Source organism: Mastigoproctus giganteus, chromosome 3 (genome assembly GCF_048544385.1).
Source record: "Mastigoproctus giganteus isolate SK-2022 chromosome 3, ASM4854438v1, whole genome shotgun sequence".
NCBI classification, from domain to species: Eukaryota; Metazoa; Arthropoda; class Arachnida; order Uropygi; family Thelyphonidae; genus Mastigoproctus; species Mastigoproctus giganteus.
In genome coordinates, this window is record NC_143577.1 from 10,087,157 (window position 1) to 10,112,756 (window position 25,600).

The following is a 25,600-nucleotide window of genomic DNA, read 5'->3' on the forward strand; positions in this document are numbered from 1 at the left end:
CAGTAGTGTCCTTGACAACCCTGCCAACCTTTGTATCGTCTGCAAACTTGGACATTAAGCTTGATATACCATCATCAATATCATTTATAAATACAGAAAACAATAATGGACCCAACACTGAGCCCTGAGGGACTCCACTAATAACATTAGTCCACGATGTTCTAAATGGTTTAGAACAGTGATTCTCAGGCTGTGGTCTAAAAACATTTTGTTGATAGTCCCCTCATTATTTAAAGGGGACTTTTTCTGAAATAAGTCATAACTTATTTATGACTTATTTCACTTAAGCTACAAAAACTGAGCACTTACTTGGAGAATACTTATCTTTATAATTATTTATGAATTTTAAAACTTCATGTATAAATAAATGTAGAGAATAATTCTAGGAATAAAGCTTAGAAAAAAAAAAAAATTCAAATTATTTTATTGTGTTCCTCAACAGTTTTCAAAATTTATAGGTAATTGAAAAACAAAACAATGACTAAGGCTGCAGTCACACTGTATGTGAGTTCTGCCAAATTTCTCATCTTGAGAGGTCTCAAGACATCATGCAAACAATCAGACTTCTATTACACATGCAGCAGGCCACAGTGGATGCAAATATATTCAACATATCTCGTTGCTGTTAATTTTTATTCGAACTGCTTTGTTGCTGATTGCATGAGCCTTTGATGCAGAAAAATTGATGAATGTTGTTTTCAGTGAGTTTTATGGGAACAAAAAAGTGAAAATTTACTAATTAGTATATTTCAAGAAAATTATGGAGTACAGTTATAAATATGATGAGTGTTTCAAGTAAGTAAAATTTATTAAATAGTATATTTCAAGAAAATTATGGAATAAAGTTATAAATATGATGAGTGTTTCAAGTAAGCAAAATTTATTAAATAGTATATTTCAAGAAAATTATGGAATAAAGTTATAAATATGATGAGTGTTTCAAGTAAGCAAAATTTATTAAATAAGCATTTATTTTGAAATGGTGTAAATGATTATAACTTATGCATATTGTTGTTTGTATATACATAAAGAAGTGATGGAATTTGGTGAACATCATTAGGGAACATTGAACTATTGAATAATACAACCTTCATTGTTAAAATAAGCTATTCTCTGTCAAGAACCTCTATTGCCATTGCAAATTGTTTACTGTAGGAAAAAAAATGCCCATGAGATGGATGAGATCTATCCAATTATATTAAGGAGGGGGGGGCAAAGGAGGTAAGCAAACCTTTAGCCATTTTGAGAGCATCTAAGATTCAGGAGAGGTCCCTGTGGAGTGGAAATGTGTGCAAATGTATCCCCAATTCACAAAGCAATGTTAAAGAGTGACATGAATAATTACAGACCCTGTTAGCTTAACTTTTGTTACAGGGAAAATAATAGAGCCACTGATTAAAGATATAATGCAGGACCATCTAGACAGGAGTGCAGTTATACTTCAGTCACAGCATGGGGTTGTTAATAGGAGATCTTGTCTGACCAGTTTGATTGATACTATGATGTAGTGACAAAGGAACTGGATGCAGAAAATAATTTTGATATCATGCACTTGGATTTCAGGAACACTTTTGATACTGCTGTATACAAACTGGAGCAGTGTGGCATTAAGGGCAAGATTAAGCTTTTGATGCTGCTGTAGATTAAGGAATGGTTGAGTGGAAGAAACTAGAAACTCTAGTTGCAGAGTAATTAGAAACTCTCTAGTTACTCTGCAACTAGCAACTCATTTTGTGTTACCCCCCTTTTCCAAATTCCTTTGATGTAAACCTTACACACACACACACACACACACACACACACATAGAATGAACAGTTATGGTATTTACTTTTGATGTGCTTTGTTGATTATTTTTTTAACTGGAAGAGTATTTCCATGAAAAAAAAATAATAGCTGTAAAAAAAAAAGTATTTACAGCTCCGAAAAATGTTCCTATAAGCATATATTTTTTTTTATTTGTTTGTTTTTTTGGATAGCAAGTATGAAGTTACTAATTATATTATGTTTGTGTTATCCAGTACTGTATAGCAATGGAATTAAAAATAAAATTTTAAAGCCTCCCATTATAAACAATTTTTTCATGTTTTTTTTTCACCAAAAAATATTGGTGAATAAGATTAACACTCACACTCCATTAGCACACTCCACTCTCGGATTTTTTATTTTATTATTATTATTTTTTAGTGTGTTAGCTAGGTAGTTTAGTATGAATTGCATTTGGCAAAGAAACTCATTTCATAAGAAAAGGGGTGATTTTAAAAATTTTTTTGCTTCCAAGATCAACTTTATTCAGTTTTTGTATGTTACTCTTTTCTTTCAGGATACTATTATGGTCCAGTTCCGGCCTACAATCAATTTGCCTTCCATTCCACTTTCAACTCATGCCAAAGTAACTGTGATTTCATTTAGTATTGGAATAACATTACTTGGATTTCTAGCAAGGTATGCATCTTTAACAAATTTGTATATAATATCATCATAAGTCACTTTTTTTTTTTTTTTTTTGCATGTATACCGTGTGTGTACACAGTATTATTTATTGAATGTACGTTTGTGCGGAAGAGTATCACAAAAGACACACTTTTAAACATTCTCCATAGATTTATGGAGAATGTGCAGGTAAAGTATGGTACATAGACACATAAGATAATATATGAGGGGCGATCATTTAATTTGTGAACTGGTGCGAGATTTTATGTTTACTGCACGAACTTTCCATAACTGCTGCTCTCTCTCTCTCTCTCTCTCTCTCTCTCTCTCTCTCTCTCATTGCTGCTGAATAGACTGTGTGCACATGCCAGTACTTGTCGAACTAGTGTTGCGTGAAGAAAGTTTTTTTTAACCGCATGTCAGTGACAATCATTTTGAAGCATGTATTATGTCGGACGTACAGATTGAACAGTGATGTGTGATTCGTTATTTTGTCAGATAGGGCTTAAATGCACCGGAAACAGTTAGAGATGAATGAAGCATAGTATTGAATGTCTCTGTAGGACAGCCATATTTAAATATCACAAGCGAGTCAGTGAAGGCCGTGAATCTGTTGCAGATGACTCCAAGACCTGGTCAGCCTTCCTCCTCAACAACTGAGCAAATCACAAAAGCCCAGGAAATCTTGGATGAAGACAAGCAAATTACACTTTGTGAATTAGCTGTTAGAATGTACATTTGACATGGTAGCGCTCACAATACTGTAAAAGATCACCTGAAAATGTTGCAAATCTGTGTGTGCTGGATTCCATATAATTTGACTCCAGAACAAAACAGCAAAGAGTAGAGTTGTGCAAAGAAATGCTTGATCATTTTGAAATGCAGGGTCAAAACTTCTTAAATTGAATAGTGACTTGTGATGAAACTTGGATTTTTCACTGTGATCCAGAGACAAAACAACATTCGAGTGAGTGGAAGCATTCTGATTCACCAAGACCTAAGAAATTTCGAGCTTCTCGTTTGGCTGACAAACAAATGGTTCTTTTGTTTTTTGATATAAAAGGCATTCTTGTTACACATTTTGTGCCTCATGGAACAACTGAATAAGGAAGCATACTCTGAGGTTCTCAGAGCCAAACTTTGCTTTATCAAGAGAAATATCAAGAACATTCCAGTGTGAAGTGGTTTCTTCATCAAGACAATGTCAGGCCCCATATGGCTAATGTTGTGAAGCCAGTGATCACTGCTATAGGTGCCGAGGTTCTGCTACATCCTCCTTATTTACCAGACCTAGCCCTGTGAGATATCTTCCTGTTTCCATGTCTGAAGAAAGCTCTGAAAGGCAAGCATTTCACGTCTGACAGATAATAGGTACACTAAGGATTGCAGATAACAGGTACACTAATCTCCCAGTGACGATTTATAATGCCGCTTGTTTATAATACTGCTTATTTACGACTTGCAAAATAACTGTTTATACCTATTCTAGGTATTACTTGAATTTTTTGATTTCTGGTTGATTTTTTTTTCTTTTAATTTGGAATCTTGAAATGTCCCGGTTTTTTTTTTTTTTTTTTTATGAAACCCCCAAACATGAAAGGTATCAAAACCTATAGTACTTAGTACTATGCATGGGTTGGAGGAGAAGTATGGGGGGTAGGGGGATGCTGGAAACTTTGCTCTAGAGACTAAACATGGGTTTCACCACTTCAAGCCTCCAATAAGCAAAGTGGTGTATTTCACCGGTTGATGAAAGTCATCTACCACCTACTGAAAGTCGTCTACCACCTACTTTAATTGAGAGACTGCTGTATATATATACATTATGGATTCTATGTCCATAATGTATATATATATACATTATGGACACAGAGTGTATATTGCCACTGCAATGGCGCTAGCCCATAAATTCCGTATATTAATGATTATCAACATACTACATACCTCACGTATATATATCAAATCCATAACTCAGATATTTCTAGGTGAGGGTAAATGCTTGTTGATTGCCCCTTGTAATTTGAGTATTTCTGCAGTCAGTAATGAAACAAGCTTTTCTGTTTATTAATGTGCTAAGTAGTTAATTACTTGTCAGACTAAATTTCTGCTCTTAATGCACAGAGCTTTATTGTCAAATAAATACATTACTCACAAGGTTAGTTCTGTGGTATGCCATTGTCACTCCACTGCAGGATGGAAGCCTCCTCAGCAAGTCACGTTGAGAGAATGGACTATAATCTGCCACACTGGTCCAGTGCACTTTGGCAGAGTGTATTTAGCAGTCAGGGTCTTGAACCTCGGTCTGCTCAAAAAGTGTGTGCTGTTGCCCTCCTGCTCCTGATCACTTGGCTATGGCAGTCATCTTAAATATGAGAAACCACTGTATTTAGCAATCATGAGCTTAAAACCTGGTCAGTCAAAGCACATGTACTTATGCACCCTTGTACATGACCATGTCACCCTTGTACATGACCTTGAGTACTGTATACAGGTCTGGAGGCCTCATTTCAAGAAGGATGTAGAGCTGCTGGAACAAGTAAAGAGAAGGGCAACAAGGTTAGTGAATGGAACGAAGGGTTGCTCTTACAAAGAAAGGCTTAAGTTTTGCAAATTACAGTGTCTGGAGACTAGGCACTGGCGAGGTGATCTGATAGAGGTGTACAAAGCCTTGAATGGTTTGAGCATGCTCAATGCTGATGGGATACTGCCTCTTGCTCAGAATAATCACCTGAGAGGGCATAAATTCAAATTGAGGAAAGACAGATGTAGGATAGATGTGCGGAAATTTGCCTTTAGCCAGCGGGTAGTTGGTTGGTGTAACAGACTTCCATCCCTTGTTGTGGAAGTTGATAGCCTAAATAAATTTAAGGCTCAGCTGGACAGGTATTTCGAACCAAAGGAGGGGTGAAGTGGAAGGGGTTTTTTTTTTTTTTTTTTTGGCTGATGCTGCATAAGCTTGCTTTCTTGCATCATATGCCTCTGCTAATGCTAATGACCACTTTGCTGTGGCAGACTGCAGCAAAGAAATAAATGATGCAAAAGTCCTCATCATAAAAGACATCATATAAAGTCTCATTAACCTTCATATATTAAACCCAGTTTAACACAAATTAAATTTTAGTATTAAAATATCTGTTAGAATTAGGTCAGTGTACATTTTAATGTCTCTAATATTATCTTCATTTTTGATCTGCATCATTAATGCAGATTAAAACTTGAAGACCATATTAGAGAAATTATAAAAAATATGATAGTTATAAAAATTGTGATGAATCTGTGTTGATATTCAAAAATGTGTTGTACATGTATTATTTTCCCACAGAGTTTGCCTTTATCCTCAGTTTATTTTCTTGTTTTTTGGAATTTGCAGTTGGGAAATAATTTTTTTAAATAAAGGCTGCTGTTACTTGTTTGTTATTTTTATCTGTTATTTATTATTTTTTTTTATTATGAAGAAAATCCCAAACACGAGAGGTATTAGAACCTATAGTACTCAGTACCGTGCTTGGGTTGGAGGTTGAGAAGGTGAAAGAAGATATTTGTTGACATTAGACTTGAACTTCTGTAGGCTGTAATTTATGGAAAATACATATGAAGGAAGGTTGTTCCAGAAAACGGCAGTTGAATGAATAAACGAGGAAGATGAAAAGTTGGTTCTGTGAGTTTGAAGTTGGACAGTAAATGAACGTTGGCTGGTGGCGGCATGCGTTTGGACTGTTTTGAATGAGAGAGCAGGAATTATAGAAACCAAATCAGAACAGTGCCCATGGAAGTATTTGTAGAAAAGGCATGCAGCAGAAACAGTACTATCTATGAGACTGTGAGTGAAGAGACTATGTTAGAGAGGAGTCATTAATTAACCTAACTCCCCTCTTCTGAATGGAATCTAGAAGCCTGAGAGAGGTTTTGGGGGCACCACCCCAGATGTGGGAACAATATTCCATGGTAGGGCAGATTTGCGATTTGTACTGAGTGAACAGCTGTTTGGAAGAAAAGTAAAGGTGAGAGTGAAAGAGAAAACCAAGTTTTTTAGATGCAGAGGAAGCAATATTTGTAATGTGCTTGTGCCAAGAGAGATTAGAAGTCAGGGTAATCCCCAAAAGAGAGCTATCATTTTCCCTAGAAATTGGAGTGTCACCAAAGATAAGCATAGGAGCAGAAGAATCCTTTTTGCGAGATATAAGACAAGACTGAGTTTTAGAAGGATTAAAATCAACTAAGTTATCTTTGCCCCACTGGAGAATTACCTGGAGATCGGCATTGAAGGAATTGGTAGCATATTTTCGAGAAGTTGAAGCTGATTGAGCAGGACAAGTTTTCTCAAAATGGAAAGTAGAATGCAATGTGCTACCATCGGCAAAACTATGGATAGGATTTCCAGTCAATGAAAAAAGGTCATTAATATACAAGAGGAAAAGAGTGGGGGAAAGAACTGAACCTTAGGGGACACCAGCATTAGGGGAGAAGTTAGAAGACAGAGAGCCATCTACCATCAGTGAGTGATCAGAAAGAAAACTAGACAACCAGCTACAAAAAAACAGTTGGCAAACCATAAGGTGGAAGCTTGTTTAGAAGACCTTTATGCCAAACACAATTGAAAGCCTTTGAGATGTCAAGAGCAACTGCTTGTGTTTCATCGAACTTTTCTATTGAATTTGTCCATAAATGGGTAACATAAGCCAGAATATCACTAGTGGATCAACACTGACGGAATCCATACTGGTGATCATTGATCAGATGGAAGGTTTCTAGGTAGTTTAATAAGAGTTGGCAGTTAATTGATTTCTCCATTACTTTAGAAAGAGTAGAAGTAATTGCAATGGGACGATAATTGTATGGGAGGGATTTGTCACACATTTTAGGAACTGGCTGGATATGAGCAAATTTCCAAGCAAAGGAAAAATACCTTTGGAATAAGAAAGTGAAAAAAGGTGGCAAAGAACAGGAGTAAGTTCAGGAGCACAGGTTTTGAGAATAAGTGGAGAAATACCATCAGGACCTGGAGCTTTCTCGGCAGCAAGATTTGTCAAAATCCTTCTGACATCCTTTTGACGGAAGACCACAGGAGGCATTGAATGGAGCATGTTGGGAATGGTGGGAGGTGTTTTACCAAGATCATTAATACATGAGTTGGAAACAAAATGGGATGCTAGCAGGTCAGCTTTATCATTGGCTGAAGTGAAAACAGAACCATCTGGTTTTGACAGAGATGGGCAAAAGTTGCAGCCAATAGTTTTGGCAAGAGACCATAATGCTCAGCTACCATTAAGGTAAGAAGCAAGTTTTCTACTCTTAGCCTTTTCAAAATATAGTTTGGACTGATTAATAACTGCTTTACAATTGTTGCGAGCTTTGGTGTAGGCAGATAATGAAAGTGAAGAATTGGAAACAAGCCAATTACGATATATAACATTCTTCTCTTGATGAACAGCCTTAACATATTTATTGGAAAACCAAGGTTTAGATAAAGAACGAGATTTTAAAGTGGATTGTGGAATAAAGAATTTCATTCCTACAAGAATAATTTCACTGTTACGATCTGAGTAAAAGTTGACATCAGAAGTTTTGAAACAGTAATCTGACCAAGCAAAAGAAAAAAAGAAATCGCACAGGTCATCCCATTTTGCATTTTTGTAATGCCAAACAACACGAGGTTGGGAATAGCCCTGATATAAAGGCTCCATTGGAGAAGAGACAATCACCAAGTCGTGATCTTAGGTGTCTAAAGGACCACTCACTTTGACCGTGTACTTAGAAGGGCTGTTTGTGAGAAAAAGATCAAGCATGTTGGCTGCATGGTTAGGATTGTCCGGTATCCTTGTAGGTAAATGAATAATCTGTGGAAGGTCATTAGTAATTGCAAAAGCATCAGCATCTCTACCAGCTGGGTGTGACAAGAAAACATAAGCCAGCTGGAGTTGTGAACATTAAAATCACCAAGGAAAATTACCTCACTGTTAGGAAAGTTGGACTGGAGAAAGTCAAGTTGCAAAGAGAGGAAGTCAAAGAGCTCCAAGTGATTAATGGAGTTGGGAGAATGGTAGAGACAACAGATGAATTTGACACAATGAGGTAGAGAGATTTTAAGCCAGAAGATCGAAAAGAGGAGATTCCAAATTACCAAGTCTCTGATAGGGAATATTGGAATGGACATATGCACACTGTTATACTATTAGAATAAAGAATAGAACTATAAAGTGCATCATTTTATTATTTTGTTATTTTTTTTTAATATTTAAGAGTTTAGGCTAATGCAATAGCATGCCAGTGGTTTAATCCCAACAGAGGAATTTAACCAGTGGCATGCTCCCCTCAGGTTCATAATCCGAGTTGTCTGAGCCTTATACACTCAGGTAGATTTTATTCGACGATGACAATGTGTCAGATGTATTCAGGTTTTTACAACTGATTAATCTACATAGTTTTATTTAGATTGCTCTAATATTTAATATATCGTAAATGTTTTATGCCATATTTTTGTTTATGATATATTAACTAGATATACTATTTTATATTTTTACATATTTATATTTTATTACATTAGACTTGGCGCATGATAGTCTTAGATGCTGATGCGCCATTAAACTTCCAATAACCAACCAACCAACCATCATAATCTGATCGAGAGGAAGAATCCCATCAGCATTGAGCCTGCCCCTACCATTCAAGGCCTTATAACTTCAGGCAGATCACCTCGCAGGGGCCTAGTCTCAAGACACTCCAATTTTCTAGAACTTAAGCTCTTTCTTGGTAAGAGCACCCCTTTGTTCCCCTTATCAATCTTGTTGCCCTTCTCTGTACTCATTCTAGCAACTCTACATCCTTCCTAAAACGAGGCCTCCAGACCTTATTGCAGTACTCAAGGTGTGGTCTGACCATTTCCTTATACAAAGTAATAATCATCTCCTAATCCCTGCTAACAAAATTCCTATATATCATTGACAAGACCCCATGACCTGTTCTGGCATTCTGTCTGCACTGCTTCTGAGCAGTGCAGAACTTCATTTCTGACTGCACGATTAACTCAGGTCATTTTCATTTTCCACTGCCATGAGTGCAGTACCACACAGTTGGTACGTGTCTCTGAGGTTGCTGCTACCCATATGCAGTATTTTGCATTTGTCAGTGTTAAACTTCAGCTTCTCAGCCTGTCTGTTTAACTTTTCTAGATCCTGTTGCAGTAGCATACTGTCATTGCTGCCATTAACAAGCCTGCCAACCTTGGAAATCTGCAAACTTCTGCATGCAGTCATCTGTGAACTTGGACATTAAACCTGATATACCTTCATAAACATCATTAATAAATATACAAAACAACAAAGGGCCCAAAACCGACCCTGAGAAACCCCACTAATAACATTAACCCATGCAGAGCAGTGTCCATTGATTACTGCTCCCTGTCTTCTTCCACGCAACCATCCCTTTATCCATTGTAGCAAATTGCCCTTAATGCCATACCGTTCTAATTTGTACAATAGTCTTTGATGTGCAACAGTATCAAAAGCATTTCTGAAATCCAAGTATATAATATCAAAATTAATTTTTGCATCCAGTTCTTTTGTGACCACATCATAGTATCCGATCAAATTGGCCAGACAAGACTTCCCCTTAATAAACCCATGATGTGTCTGAATGATCCTGCAATTCTTCTGTAACCAGTGACCCCATTATTTTTCCCTGAATGGAAGTTAAACTAACATCTGTAATTACTTGTGTACCCTTTCATCCCCTTTGTGAATTGGGAGAATTTAAGAATCACATGTAGACACTAAAAATAGTCTGGAATATTTAATTTTACAGTGAGTGGCTACTTTATTAGGTACATCTAGCCTTTTCACGAAATGTAAGACTCCTTCGGTAATAGCATTATGTTTGTGTCTGAACTATAACGCCTTATAGTTCAGACTGCAGTCTTGTCTAGATGATCCTGCAGTGCTTTTTTAACCAGTGACTCCATTATTTTCCCTGGAACAGAAGTTAATCTAGCAGGTCTGTAATCGCTTGTGTCACCCTTTGATCCCCCTTTGTTAATTGGGGATACATTTGCATATCTGCAGTCTGTGGGGATCTCCTCAGAGTCCAAGGATGCTCTCATAATTATGACTAAAAGTTTGTTCACTTCCTTTGCCACCTCCTTTAATATAACTGGATAGATCCCACCACCCCAGGTGCCTTTCTTATGTTCAACAATTTCTCCTCCACTTTGCTCTCTGTCATTACAAAATCATTCAGCTCCCTGTTAGAGTTTAATAAGTTTCTGTCCTCCACTTCCCTACAGAATTCCTCGTGTGAATGTAGATTCAAAATACTCATTCAGTTTGTCAGCTTATCATTGACACATTCAGTTTATCATTGACAATCGAACCATCAATATCAAGTGGACCAACCTGCTTTATCTCCTTACTTCTAGAGTTTATATGAATAAAGAAGTCCTTGCTGGTTTTTTTTTTTTTTTTTTTTTTTTGCATCATTTGCGAAGGATTTCCCGTAATCTGCCTTCACTTGCTTAACCTCCTTTGTGACTTGATTACAGACTACTTATAGTCTGTAATCAAGGCCTGTGTGTTGCCTGATAATTTATATGCATCCCATGCATATTTCTTTTCTGCCACGAGTTTCACTAATTTATCTGACATCCATTTAGGCCTAAACCTTGAACAGTATTTCTTAGTTGGTAAGAAAAGCTCAGTAACTTTCAAGATTTAGAATTTGCTGTTGGTAACATCCTGAGTTGGTCCCACTCTATAGAATTTAAAAAATCTCTGATACCACTTTAGTCATCTTTACGAAAGCAAAAACCCTTCAATTTACCCCCGATGGTAGTTACATCTTTAAGTGAACCCCACATCAGTACACTGTGATCACTGCCACCTAGTGGTTCCTTTTTCTGCAAATTCTTAATGCATGAATATGTTTGTTGATAATTCCTCCATGACATGTCTCTCATTTTGCTTTTAATCATACTGGCAGCATACAGCTATTCAAACTGTATCTTATCTTTTAAAGCAATAATTTTATTTTTTAATTTACAGCTTAGGATGTGATGCTTGATAAGCTTCCTTGTGGCCACTGTTATAGCAATTATGGAAAATGAAAATCAGTTTTTTTCCCATCTCATTCTAATATTTAAGTCAAAAAATAATAACAGTAAAATGAATGCTTGCTTGCTGTCTGAGTTTGTGCTGTACATTTTGAATAACACTATGCATTATATAAATAGCAGCAGATAGTCAATTAAGAGCACCCAACAAAAGTACATCACAAAGTTTGATTTGCATCAGGAAACTGTCAATTTTTATGACACTCCGTTTAATATAGTGCTGGACTTGAGAATAATTTACAGATTTATTATCTTCCACTCCCCCCTTTGCCCATAGAAATATCCAAAATTTTGTGAATTTTTTTGAATGTTGGATTTATGAAGTTTTACTGTATTAAGAAATACATATCAATTAAAAAATTTAAATAATGAAAATCTCTCTAATGAGAGTTTGTTTATCTCAAGTGATTTCCAGATTAATATAAACAGAGACATGTTTCTTTCAAATTTTTGAAAAGTGAGGTTTGTCAGGGTCCAGTTTTATTTGTAATTTTTGGAAAATCTGTTTTTTTTTTTTTTTTTTTTTTTTTAAATTCTGCTTGAACAATGCCGAAATTTCATTTTTTCTTAATGGATTGCAGTACTTTTAAGGTTTTAATAAAAAAAAGTGAAATTTTAAAACATTGTCTTTTACTCATAAATAGGGCTTTTTCATAAATAAAACTTTCAACTTTAAATATCAGTCTACTGTCAGAATTTTACAAATAATGAGCTGCAATTCTTACTCGACATGCTCATAAATGCAGCCCGTTTTTTATATAGTTAAACTTGAAGATTAACATGAAGGGCAAGTTCTAACTTGCTTTTTTTCCATCTTTGTCTTAGTAGTTGGAAGGGTGACCACCCTGAAACACTTGGTGGTTGTATAATTATATTTTATTATTATATTATTCAATTTACTTATTTATATTTTTCTTATCATTTCATTTCATACCTTTCTTCAACCCCAACACTAGAAGTAGTAGTAGTAATGGCAAATGATGCAAGAAACCATACTTATATGGCATGAGCCAAGAAAAAAAATAACCCTGCATAGTTCACCCATCCGTTCCTTCCAAGACTTTGTCTATTTCTTCCTTGAATTTATTCAGCCCATCTCCTTCCACAACAACAGGTGGAAGTCTGTTCCAACAATCAACCACATGCTGGTTTGAAGGCAAACTTCTGCACATCTATCCTGCAATCATCCTTCCTCGACTTGAATTTATTCTCCATTTTGTGTAGTCTCGGCAAATGGAAGAATGCCATTAACACATTCAACTTGCTCAATCCAATCAAGGTTTTAAACACTTCAGTCACATTTCCTTATAGGTGCTAGTATCTCTGCAATTTGCAGAACTGAAGTGTTTCTAGGTAAGAGCACCCTTTTGTTCCCTTCACTAGTTTGGTTGCTGCAGACTAGTGAAGGGAACAAAAGGCACCCGTTCCAGCAAATCTGTATCACTTCCTGAAGTGAGACCTCCAGACCTGTATACAGTACTCAAGATACATCCTAACCATGGACAAAGGGATAATCACCTTATCTCTGCTAGCAAAGTTTCTATATATCATTGAGAAAACCCCATGAGCTGTGTTGGCAGCATGTCTGTCCTGCTCAGAGAATTTCATGTCTGACTGCACAATTACCCCCAGCTCTTTTTCATTCTCCACTACCCCGAGTATAGTACATAATGGGGGATTTTAACTTTCCAGAGGTTGACTGAAATTTTTGAGTTGGTCACTCATACACTAGCAAAAATTTTATGGATTTCTTAGATAGCATATTAGAGACAGTAGTTATGTCTTTAATTAAATTCCACATAATTACACTGTGATTGCAGCCACCCAGTGGGTCTTTTACCTTAAGATTCTTAATCCACGAGAATCACTTCTGATAATCAGATCAAGAGTATCACAGGAATCACAGTGCAATTATGGGCAATTTAATTAAAGCCATAACTGCTGTCAAGGGTAAAGGGAAAGGCTTTTGTAAAGGTGACTACAGAGGTCTCAGACAGTTTTTAAATTGTGTACAGTGGGACAACTGATGATGTTATCAACAGCAAATTCTAAATGGGAAGTATTTCAGGGAAGTAATTAAAAAAACTACTAGGCTTTTCATACCGACAACGAAATGCCGTTCAAGGCTTACCTAAATGGATGTCAGATTAACTGTTGACACACATGGCATAGAAGAAAAGTGCATTGGATACATATAAATTATCAGGTGATACAGAAGCTTTGGTAGATATAAATTATTAGGCAAGCTAAGGCAGATTATGAGAAGTCTCTGGCAAAGAATGCAAAGAACAGCAAAGAGTTCTATGCATATATTAAGAGTAGAAGGAAGGGGTTGAATCACATTGGGCTACTTGATTGATGTCTAGGTTAACTGTTGTTGACTCTGGTCAGGTTGCGGACAAATTTAATAAATATTTTGTATTTACATTCACACATGAGGAATTCTTTAGGGAAGGGGATGCCAGAAGTTTATCAAACTCTGACAAGGAACTAAATGATTTTGTGATACCTGAAAGGAAAGTGGAGAAGAAATTGTTAAGGGTGGACATAAAACAGGCACCTGGGGCAAATGGAATCTATCCACTTATATTAAGGGAGGGAGCAAACCCTTAGCTATAATTATGAAAGCATCCTTGGGTTCAGGGTAGATTCCTGGACTGGAGATGTACAAATATATCCCCAATCCATAAATTGCGATCAAAAGGTGATATGAGTAATTATAGACCTGTTAGCTTAATGTCTGTTACACACTATAATCATAGCATGGATTTGTTCATGGGCAGTCTTTTCTAACCAGTCTGCTAGGTTACTATGATGGTCAGTGACCAAGGAACTGGATGCAAAAAATAATTTTGACATCATATACTTGGATTTCAGGAAGGGTTTGATACTATTGCACGTAAAAGACTGCTGTACAAACTGAAGCAATGTGGCATTAAGGGCAAGTTACTGCTATGGATAAAGGGATGGTTAACTAAAAGAAGACAAAGAGTGGTTATCAGTGGGCACTGCTCTTTATAGACTGTTATCAGTGGAGTTCCCCAGATAGTGCCGGGTCCATTGTTGTTTTCAATATTGTAAATATGTTAAATTTCAGCTGCCATATCTCAGCACATCAACCCAATTTTTCTAGATCTTGTTGCAGTAGTTCACCCTGATCACTGTTGTAAACCAGCCTGTGTTTAACCTTTGTATCATCTGTAAACTAAGATATTAAACCTGACCTACCTTCATGTATCATTGATAAATATTGAAAATAACAATGGACCCAGCACTGAACCCTGTAGAACTCCACTAATAGCATTAGTCCACAGAGAGCAGTGCCCATTGATAACCTCTCTCTCTCTCTCTCTCTCTCTCTCTCTCTCTCTTCTTCCATTTAACTATCCTTTTATTGTAGAAGTAACTTGCCCTTAATGCCACATTGCTCCAGATGGGTGAACTTTTATTTTCTTTTATGTGCAACAGTATTAAAAGCTTTCCTGAAATCCAAGCATCATCATCGTCATCATCCGCCGTTTTCAATCCATTGCAGAAAACTTGAAGAAACTGGAAAGTTCCTCTAGGCCTCTCCAGGAACTTTCCAGTTTCTTCTGTTTTGTGCAATGGCCATCCATTTACTACCCATGAACTCAGAATTTCATCTGTCCATCTCTCTTGTTGTCTTCCAGGTTTTCTTTTAGCTTCTCTTGGGTACCATTCTGTTATTTTCTTAGTCCATCTGTCATCATGTCTTTGAGCTATGTGTCCTGCCCAAGTCCATTTCAGTTCTTTAGTTTTGATAAGAATGTCCTTTACTTGTGTTTGCTGTCTAATCCATGTGTTTCTCTTCTTATCCAATAGTCTAATTCCTAATATAATTCATTCCATTCTTTGCTATATAGTTTTCAGCTTCTCTTCCATTCTTTTGGTGGGTGCCCAAGTTTCACTTCCATAAGTCATGGTGGGGAGTGTACATTGGTTCATTATTTTACGTTTCAGACAAATTGGGATATTGCCACTCAGTATGTGACTATATTTCCTGAATGCTATTCATCCAAAATTTATTCTTCTCTTGACTTCCAGCCATTTATCATTATTACTGCTAATAACTTGTCCCAGATAAGTATGACTCCACCTTTGAATTACTGTCCTTCAATCATTATTTCCCTTTCTATGGCATACTTGTTCATCATTACATTTGTTTTAGCCATATTCATCTTTAGTCGGAAATCCTTACTAACTCTGCATAAGATCCAAGCATATGATGCCAAAATAATTTTTTGCATCCAATACCCTGGTCACTGTATCAAAGTAACCTATCAGATTAGTTAGACAAGACTGCCCCTTAACAAATCTATGCCGTGATTGCAATATAATTGTATGCCTATCCAGGTGGTCCTGAATCCAGTGATTCCATTATTTTCTCTGGAACAGACGATAAACTAATAGTTCTGTAATTACTCACGTTGCCTTTTGATCTCCCTTTATGAATTAGGGATACATTTGCACATCTCCTGTCCATAGGGGGCCTTCCTCGAATCCGAGGATGTCCTCATAATTATGGCTAAGGATTTGCTTATCTCTTTGCTGCCTCCCTTGATATTATTGGATAGATTCCATCCATTCTAGTTGCCATTTTTTATGTCCACCTTCAATAATCACTATTTTGAGGAAAATGAAAAGAAAAAAAAAAAAGGTTATTGTGTATATATATATATATGGGGGGGGGGAACCCAAGTTATTATTTAGTGAAAATTGTTTGTCTTTAATTCTAATTGTGTTTCTTTTTTGATTGTTTTGTTGACCAAATAATAGAAGGCTCATGAAGCAATCTGCACTGTAGTTCAACAAAACACAAGTTTCACTATTCTAAGCCTGTATTGACAAAACCCAAAGTTTGCTAAGGTTATTTAACTTCTGTTTGTTGCACATTTTAATGCATAGATCTGTCAATGAAATGTTATTTCTGTAGATTCAGCTATAAATTTGTTTATAATGTTATATTTGCTTAGGTTTCTTGGTCGTAGAAGAAAAAAAAGAGTGGTTACAAAAACAACACTAAATCCTTTTGCTGCTCGCAAAGCAAAACAGCAGGCTGCTTGGACAAATGTGAATGGTGGTATGTAGTTTCATAATGAAATCATTTACTTCATTCATATGTGTAGTTATTTCAATTTAATAATTATATAACTAGCTATATAGCTATATCATGTGAATATAGTTATGGATATTGGGAGGAAAGGGTAAGTACATCTCTCCCCTCCACATTTCAGAGAACAGTACTAATCAAGATAACTATATGTAAAATCTAACATTTTCAGAATTTGAATATGATAAATATAATGTATACAGTAAGGACAGATATGGCAGAAGGAGAGAATGAGAATGGGTTATATGCCTTTGTGAGGTGTATAGATTCAGGAGACATATGTAGTAGATATCACAGACTAAAAGTTTAACAGTGGCTGCAGGCAGACCACCCTTTTATGAAAGGGTGGTCTTACCAAGAAAGGCTTACGTTGTGCAAATTGCAGCATGCCTGGAGAGTAGGCACCTGCAAGGTGATCTGATTGAGGTGTATAAGGCCTTGAATGGGGAGAGCAAGCTGAATACTGATGGAATTCTTCCTATTTCTCAGATTAAGAACCTGGGGGAGCACAGTTTCAAATTGAGGAAAGACAGTTGTAGAATATATGTGTGGAAATTTTCCTTTAGCCAGTGGGTAGTTGATTGGTCGAACAGACTTCCATCTTTTGTTGTGGAAGTTGATAGCCTAAATAAATTTAAGACTGAGCTGGATAGGCATTTGGAATGAATGGAGGGCTGAAATGGGAGGGTTTTTTTTTTTTTTTTTTTTGGCTGATGCTGCATATGCTTGCTTTCTTGCATCGGATGCCTATACTAATGCTAACATGCTCACATATTGAGCCAGTATGGTGTAATATGAGCATTGGGAAAACAGAATTAAGAGTATTCTTATAGACCAGAGAATTTGATGAGTAAAATGAACATCTTTACAGACAAATAGAATGGGCTAGCAGATCACCTCTTATTTTGTGAGGAATTATTTTCCTGAGTTTGACTGGAATTTATTAGTCAATCTCATACCAGGACATTTCTGATTTTCTTTCTACATATTATGTAGCATATTAGAGATGTCACAAAGGAAAGAAATATTCTCAGTCTGGTTATCAATAAGGGTTGATTAAATATTAACCCTGCAGTGGTAGTACGTCCAAGCAAAGCAGAAATAGTGGCTGGTCATCTGACAAGTGTCTGCCTTTTAATTTCTGGAAATTTTTTTTTTTTAATTAATTATGCTTGGACATTGCCAATATTTCATTTTTTTCTTAATGGATTGTACTACTTATTGTGTGTATTTTTAAGTTTTAATAAAAAAGTTAAATTTTAAGACATGTTTTGTGTTTTACAATTTTTTTTTTGAGAAAGAAAAAAAAATATACTGAAATTTGCAGAAAAACATTTTTACCTTAAAATAAAATCGTCAGTCTCTTATTCTCTTCCATTTTCCAGTTTAAAAGACCCTTAAGTGTGTGAAATTTGAAATGTGCATATATTTCTGCTTACAGAACTCTCTGACTTAAGTAATACTTGACTTACAGAAATTTGACTTTACGTAAGTTTTTGCCGGCTGGTGCAAACTTTTGGAGGTATCGTGAAAATATCGTAATGTGAACCTAATAACACACTGTTTTTTTTTTTTTTTTTTTTGTAATTCGTTCCAAGTCCTTAGAAGAAAATTTCACTATATTACTATTTAGCTATTTATCTCTATAAAAGGTCATATTTATAATGGAAATTGTACTACCCTTTCATCGTAATAATATGTTCCCATTATAAGAATCAATTTTGAATGCTTTCGTAATATTTTTCTAAAGCACGTTTCTTGGAGGTCATCCATCCACTTTAATTGTTTTATGGTCATCCGACCATAAACCAATTAAAACAATTTGCACTTTCTGGTTATTGGGCTTTTTCTGTTAGTGCTTCTAATTATAAGTGCGTAGTAAACTCGATCTTATTGCATTTGCGATAATACCGATAACTGCAATTGTGTGGGTTTTTATGCTATTATGGTGAAATGTGTTCCCCTTCACTGAAATCTTCAATCATATAAAAAACAAATTTTTCAGAAACTTCTCTTCATTCCTGTTTACATATTACAATGATGAAGGGAAAGCGACCAACAAAAAGTGCAAGTGGTGGTAGTGCCAGGAAACGAAACAAAATTGATTTAGAAATGAAGATGAAAATGATTAAGAAGTGTGAAGCAGGACAAAATTTGTCATCTATTTAAAGGACAGTGCATGTATAAAAGAACATGACAAAGGATCAACACACTTAAGATCAACAATGATCACAAAACAGCATTCAGGTGCTATATTGAAGATGGAACAGCTGTTAATAATATGGATGGAAAATCAGATTCAGAAGTGAGTGCTCCCAAATCTAATGACCATTCAAGCAAAAGCAACAAGTATTTATAAAGATATTAAGGATAAGTATGGCAAACCCAAACCCAAGTTCACTGCAAGCAACAGGTGGTTTAATAGGTTCAAGCATCATGCTGGTTTCCATAACGTTAAAGTATGCGGTGAAGTTGCTAGTGCTGATTCTGCAGCTGTAGAGAAATTTTATGATGTGTTGGAAAAAATTACATTATTGATGAAGGCGGCTATTCAACACAGCAAATTTTTAATGTTGACGAGACTGCTCTATATTGGAAAAAAATGCCGGATCGAACATACACTGCCAAAGAGGAAAATACAATGCCAGGTTTCAAGGCATCAAAAGATAGGGCCATGCTCTTGCTTGGTTTTGCATTCTATTAGGACATCCTACGCACCTAGATGATTTCAATTCGAACACAAGAGTCATATTTCTACCACGAAACACGACTTCACTCATCCAACCTATGAATCAGGGTGTTATTTTGAATTTAAAAGCATACTATTTACGCACATTTGCTCAGGCATTGTCTGCAGTAGACAATGAGAAAAATTTTACATTAAGAGACTTTTGGAAATCTTACAATATTTACCACACCATAAGCATTAATAAGGCCTGGGCAGAAATTACTAAAAGTTGTTTAAATGGCGCATGGAAGGAAATATGCCCACAGCACGTAAAAGGCTTCGAAGGATTTGAAAAAGACGAATCATATGAAGAGGTTACAGATAAGATTGTAAAGTTTGCAGAGCTATTTCAGTTGGAGATTGATGCCAAAGATGTGAAGGAGTTAATAGAGGAAGAAGAGAAGGAATTATCTAACGAAGAACTTATTGACTTGCAGTTAGCAATAGTGAAAGAAGAAAATGCTGACGAAGCTCAAGATGAAGCAAATGAGGAGCCGAGACGCTTCATCACAAGAAAGACGGCAATGGCATTTCATGAAATTGCATCAGCAATGGCGAGGTTTGAGAAGATGGCTCCTGACAGCGAATGATTCTTAAAAGTTAACAGAGGGGTGAATGATATGCTTGCTTGCTACAAAGAAATTTACAATGAAAAGAAAAACACCACTATCCAGTCATCCATTAATATGTTCTTTTGTAAGGTTGAGCAGATGACCCCTTCTAAATCTCCACAGCCCTCAACTTCCGTAGCGGCATACTTATCAGCTGAAGACGTCGATTCTGACAACGATGCTTGAGAGGTAAAACTTACTGATGTTATGCCTGTCTCTTTTCTTTTTTTATAATTTTATAATTTTGAAATTTTTTTAAATTGCAACCTTTTGTATTTTTTCTGCGCATGAGATAAAAAATTGAATAAATACAATAAATAATTCTATTTACATGTTTTCGTCGAACATTTCTTTTTTGATTTAATCAGTTCAACAAGCACAGTTGCGAATGCTGCACAAGCATGAGGGAAATTTCGACTTACATAGCGTTCCGCGGAAGGCAACCCTTACGTAAGTCGGGGAGTTCCTATATTATGTATATAAATATTATTAAAACATTAAAAAAGCAATATTTCACACTATTAGTTATTACTTCTATTTTTAGGTTTATTTCAAATTTGGCACACTTCACAGCATGCAAAATTTAAAACTACATATTTTGCTTTCCCACAGTGTTAGTACTCATCTTGAAAGAATATCAGGTTTTGTGCTTCCACAATAATAAATCTTTCAAAAACAACTAAGACTATAGATGTTTATTGAACTAGTGGGAGAAGAAAAACAAGTAATTTGAAATTATAATTAAACAGTGTTAGCGCTTGTCCAGTATTGTGGCATTCTTCCAGCACAAAGTCAAATAGCTACAAAGACAGTCACAGGCCACTTAACAGGTTTTTGTGTATACTTTTTCCACAAGAACTGTAAGAAAATCACTATGAAAAATAATTTTAGTAAAAGTGTGAGTATATTTAGGTAGGTAGAAAAAATTCCACATTTTTAATCATTGATTGCAGGTTAATGGGGGTGGGGGGGATTACCATGATCTTAAACATCTGAATTGTTTTCAGTGGGAACAGATGGTAATTTTAACAAATATAAATGTTAAGTGAGATACGTTCTATGAAGTTATTCTGGAAGCAACTCAGCTTTTTGTACGTACAAAAGAATATAAAAAGGTATAGCTCAAAATAAATAATAAATGTAAAAAGAATCTAATGATATAAGGGGCAGAGAAAAAAGATGCATAGGTTTATTATTGCTTTTTTGACAATTTGATCTATAGCTTTTACAGACAAATAGAATGTGCCCTTAATCTTACAGTAAATATAAATTAGTCTGTAATAAAATTAGGGCACATGTCAATGCAGATTATGAAAAATCCTTAGTAAAGATTGAAAACTTATGATAGCAGCAAGGAATACTCTTGCTTGCTTATGTTAGTAATAAAAGAAAGGAAACAACCATATTAACCCACTTTATATTTATGATTTTATATTGATGACAACAGTATCATTGATCTGGAACTGGTTACTGATAAGCTTAATAAATACTTGTCATCCACATTTACACAAGTGAAGAAGCCTTTAAACTTGAGGATACCAGTTGTGTAGCTAATAGTAACTGCGAGTTGAATGATTTTATGATAACTGTAAAAGGACCAGAAGCAAAGTTATTACAAGGAAAAGGAGAACAAGACACTTGGAGCAGACAGAATCTATCCAGTTATATTGAAAGAAGCAACAAAAGATGTTTTTTTCTTTTTTCCTTCCACAAAACCCCCAAACTCTAGAGGTATTAGAACTAATTGTACTTACCGTGCATGGATTGAAGGTTGAGTAGATGAAAGAGGATATTTGTTGACATTAGACTTGAAAGTCTGTAGATTGTAATTTTCAGTTAATATGTATGATAGAAGGTTGTTACAGAAAACGGAAGTTGAATGAATAAGTGACGAAGAAGAAATGTTAGTTCTGTGAGCTTGAAGTTGGACAATAAAAGAATGTTGACTGGTTGCAGCATGTGTTCGGACTGCTTTGAGAGAGAGAGAGAGAGAGAGAGAGAGAGAGAGAGAGAGAGAGAGAGAGAGAGAGAGAGAGCAGGAATTATAGAAGCCAATTCAGAAGAACAGTGCCAATGGAAGTATCTGTAGAAAAGGCATGCAGTAGAGACAGAATGTCTATGAGACAGAAGGTGGAGAGAGAGAGAGAGAGAGAGAGAGAGAGAGAGACTGTTCGAGATGAGTCATTAATGAACCTAAACCACTTTTGAATGGAATCTTGAAGAGAGAGAGAGAGAGAGACACACACAGAGGTTTTTGGGGCACTGCCCAGATGTGTGAACAATATTCCATGGCAGGGTGGATTTGTGATTTATAGAATGAACAGCTGTTTGGAAGAAAAGTAATGTCAAGAACGAAAGAGAAAACCCTGTTTTTTTAGATGCAGAGGAAGCATATTTGTAATGTGCTTATGCCAAGAGAGATTATAAGTCAGGGTAATCCCAATAGAGGTATATGATCTTGCCTAGAAATCAGTGTCATTGAAGATAAGCATAGGAGCAGAAGAATCCTTTTTTGTGAGATATAAGACAAGATAGAAATCCACTAAGTTATCTTTGCCCCACTGGAGAATTACCTGGAGATCAGCATTTAAGCATTTGGTAGTGGATGTTTGAGAAGTTTAAGCTGTTTGTGCAGGGCAAGATTTTTTACACTGGAAGGTGAAATACAATGTGCTATCATAAGAAAAACTATGGATAGGATTTCTGTTCAATGGAAGGAGGTCATTAATATACAAGAGGAAAAAGAGTGGGAGAAAGAACTGAACCTTGAGGAACACCAGCATTAGTGGAGCAGTTAGAAGACAGAGAGCCATTTACCATCATCCACGGTGAGCAGTCAGAGAGAAAATTGGATACCCAATTACAAAAAACAATTGCAAACCATAAGATGGACACTTATTTAGAAGACCTTATGCAAAACCTGGTCAAAAGCCTTAGAAATGTCAAGAGCAACTGCTTGAGTTTCACCAAACTTCTGCATTGAATTTGCCCATACATGGATAACATAACAGCATAAAGGGAAAATCATGTTTACTGGGTTGAAATCTGAGTTACTATTTTGATGAGGTCACTCATGAGCTGGATTTCGGGAATAATTTTGACATTGTTTATTTAGATTTCAGCAAAGCATTTTACTCAATCCCTCATGAGCGGTTGCTTTATACGTGGGAACACATTGAATCACAGGGAAAATCCTTAGATGGATGGCCAAAAAAAAACCACCCCCTTCCCGTTTCATCCATACACTTGCTGGCTAAAGGCAAATTTTCGCACATCTGTAATCAAGTCACAAAGCAGGCTGGGCAAGCGAAGGCAGATTACGAGAAATCATTGACAAACGATGATTAGAAAAACAGTAATTACTCCTTTACTTATATAAACTGTAGAAGAAAGGGCATGAATCAGGTTAGTCCACTTGATATTGATGGTTCGACTGTTGATGATTCTGCTCAGATAGCTAACAAACTGAATGAGTATTTTGCATCTCCATTCACACATGAGAAATTCTGTAGGGAAATGGAGGGCAGAAGATTATTAAACTCTAACAGGGAGCTTAATAACTTTGTAATAACAGAGCAAAGTGAATGAGAAATTGTTGAAGTTAAACATATGAAAGACACCTGGGGTTGATGGGATCTATCCAGTTATATTAAAGGAGACAGCAAAAGAAGTTAGGAAACCCTTAATAATTATGAGAGCATTCTTGGATTCAGGGGGAAGACCACATGAACTAGAGATGTGCAAATGTATCCCCAATTCACAAAGGGGGAATCAAAGGGTGACATGAGTAATTACAGACCTGTTAGTTTTTATCTTCTGTTCTTGGGAAATTAATGCAGTCACTGGTTAAAGCAGCATTGCAGGATCATCTAGACAATACATTTTAGTCCTTGAGGTTGTCATAGACATTCTCTCAGTTATGCCAGACAAGCTGTACTTGCTACCTGGGAGTCTAAAACGCTGATGGAACTGATATTCGCGTGACACTCAAATCAAGTGGACCCAATTTCTGGACGGTCTGTAACAGCCAAATCCTCTGCTTGAACCTTCATGATGGTGGTACTCTTAGTAATCCTGGATATAACCCACAAGCACGAGCACACTGTGGGTGGCGCCCACACCACATGGAGGAACGTTGCCCCTCTGTGTTTCCAGGCAATACTAGTGGTAGATGACTCTCATCAACTGGTGAAATACCACCACTTTGCTTATTGGAGGCTTGAAGTGGTGGAACTCATGTTTAGTCTCCTGAACTAAGTTCCGGTCAACCCTTCCCCATCTCTTCCATCATGCAGTATGATAACTTTTGAGGTTATGATGGACATCATGGTGAGATTCAATATTCCTTAAATTTCGAGGGTACAGCTCTAAATCAGTGTTTGCAGGCCGGCTACTAGTTAGTACACCGGACCAAACCTATTAGTAACTCTTTAGGAGGCTTCTGGATCAGCTAGTGTATAATCTTGCTACCTCTACTCTGCCAGGTATTGACTGGAGGGAGTCAGAGTGGTGTGTATGCAGGGGGCGTTGTCGAGGCCACGTTATGTCAAGGATCTGGGTATATTCTTACCATGTTATATGCTATATCCAAAAAATTCATTACTTCATACAGCATGTCCCACCCACTTTTTCTTACTATTGAATACACCATGAATTGTCAAACTAATAGAGTAAACTTATCTGCAAAAAGATCTAATCTTCCCAAACTTTAGCAGTAGTAGAGGCATATGATGCAAGAAAGCAAGCTTATGCAGCACATCCTAGTTCATTTCACAAATATTCGTGGTCTCAATTCTAATCTCAACAATGTCCATTTCCACTTGTAGTCTGCCAAACCCTATGTACTTTTTCTTAAAGAATTTCAGTTATTGGTTGATTCAACCACTGCTCATCTCCTTTGCCCAAATTATTTGCAGTATGATTCCTTTCACCTCAAAGGTGGTACTTGTGCATATGTCCGTTCCAATATTCCCTGTCAGAGATTTGGTAAAACTTGGAATCTCCTCTTTTCGATCTTCTCTGGTTTAAAATCTCTCTACCTCATTGTCAAATTCATCTGTTGTCTCTACCGTTCTCCCAACTCCACTAATCACTTGTAGCTCTTTGACTTTCTCCAGTCCAACTTTCCTAACAGTGAGGTAATTTTCCTTGGTGATTATAATCTTAGAGGGGAACAGGTATCCTGTGTGTTATCAGACACTCAGCCTAAAACACTGATGGATCCAATATCTCTCTATTACAGAAGATTTAGGAGAAGTCCGGTTGGCCTGCCTCCCTAAAATCCACTCATGCACACCTTCTCGATGGTGAGCCCTGTTACGTCACTTAGGTGGCAACGAACGTGCAGAGTGGTTCTCTTCAAGACGCCTGGTCAGCGTGAAGAGGAAAAGACCAATCCCTCCAGCAGTGAGAGCACAACAATACAAATGGCCCTCAGTCCCCAGCAGCTTTCACTCTCCCTCTTACGGCAGCGAGAGGATCATAGTGGAAGAGAGGGTGCTAAGAATCTCTGGGTACGACCAGGCTGCCATGCACGGAAATTGAACTTGGCCTGTCATAACGTACGATCACTCATCGGTGAAGACAGGATATTAGAGCT

The 25,600-nt window shown here is 36.5% G+C and overlaps 1 protein-coding gene across 1 annotated transcript in view; it reads left to right on the forward strand.

Moving 5' to 3' along the window:
- LOC150087660 (mitoguardin-like) overlaps window positions 1-25,600 on the forward strand; it is a 59,644-nt gene that overhangs the window by 11,483 nt on the left and 22,561 nt on the right. Inside the window, exons 2-3 of the mRNA XM_090369852.1 lie at window positions 2,322-2,443; window positions 16,526-16,632. Of these exons, the coding sequence (XP_090225978.1) occupies window positions 2,322-2,443; window positions 16,526-16,632 (229 nt within the window). The remainder of the gene's footprint in view (window positions 1-2,321; window positions 2,444-16,525; window positions 16,633-25,600) is intronic.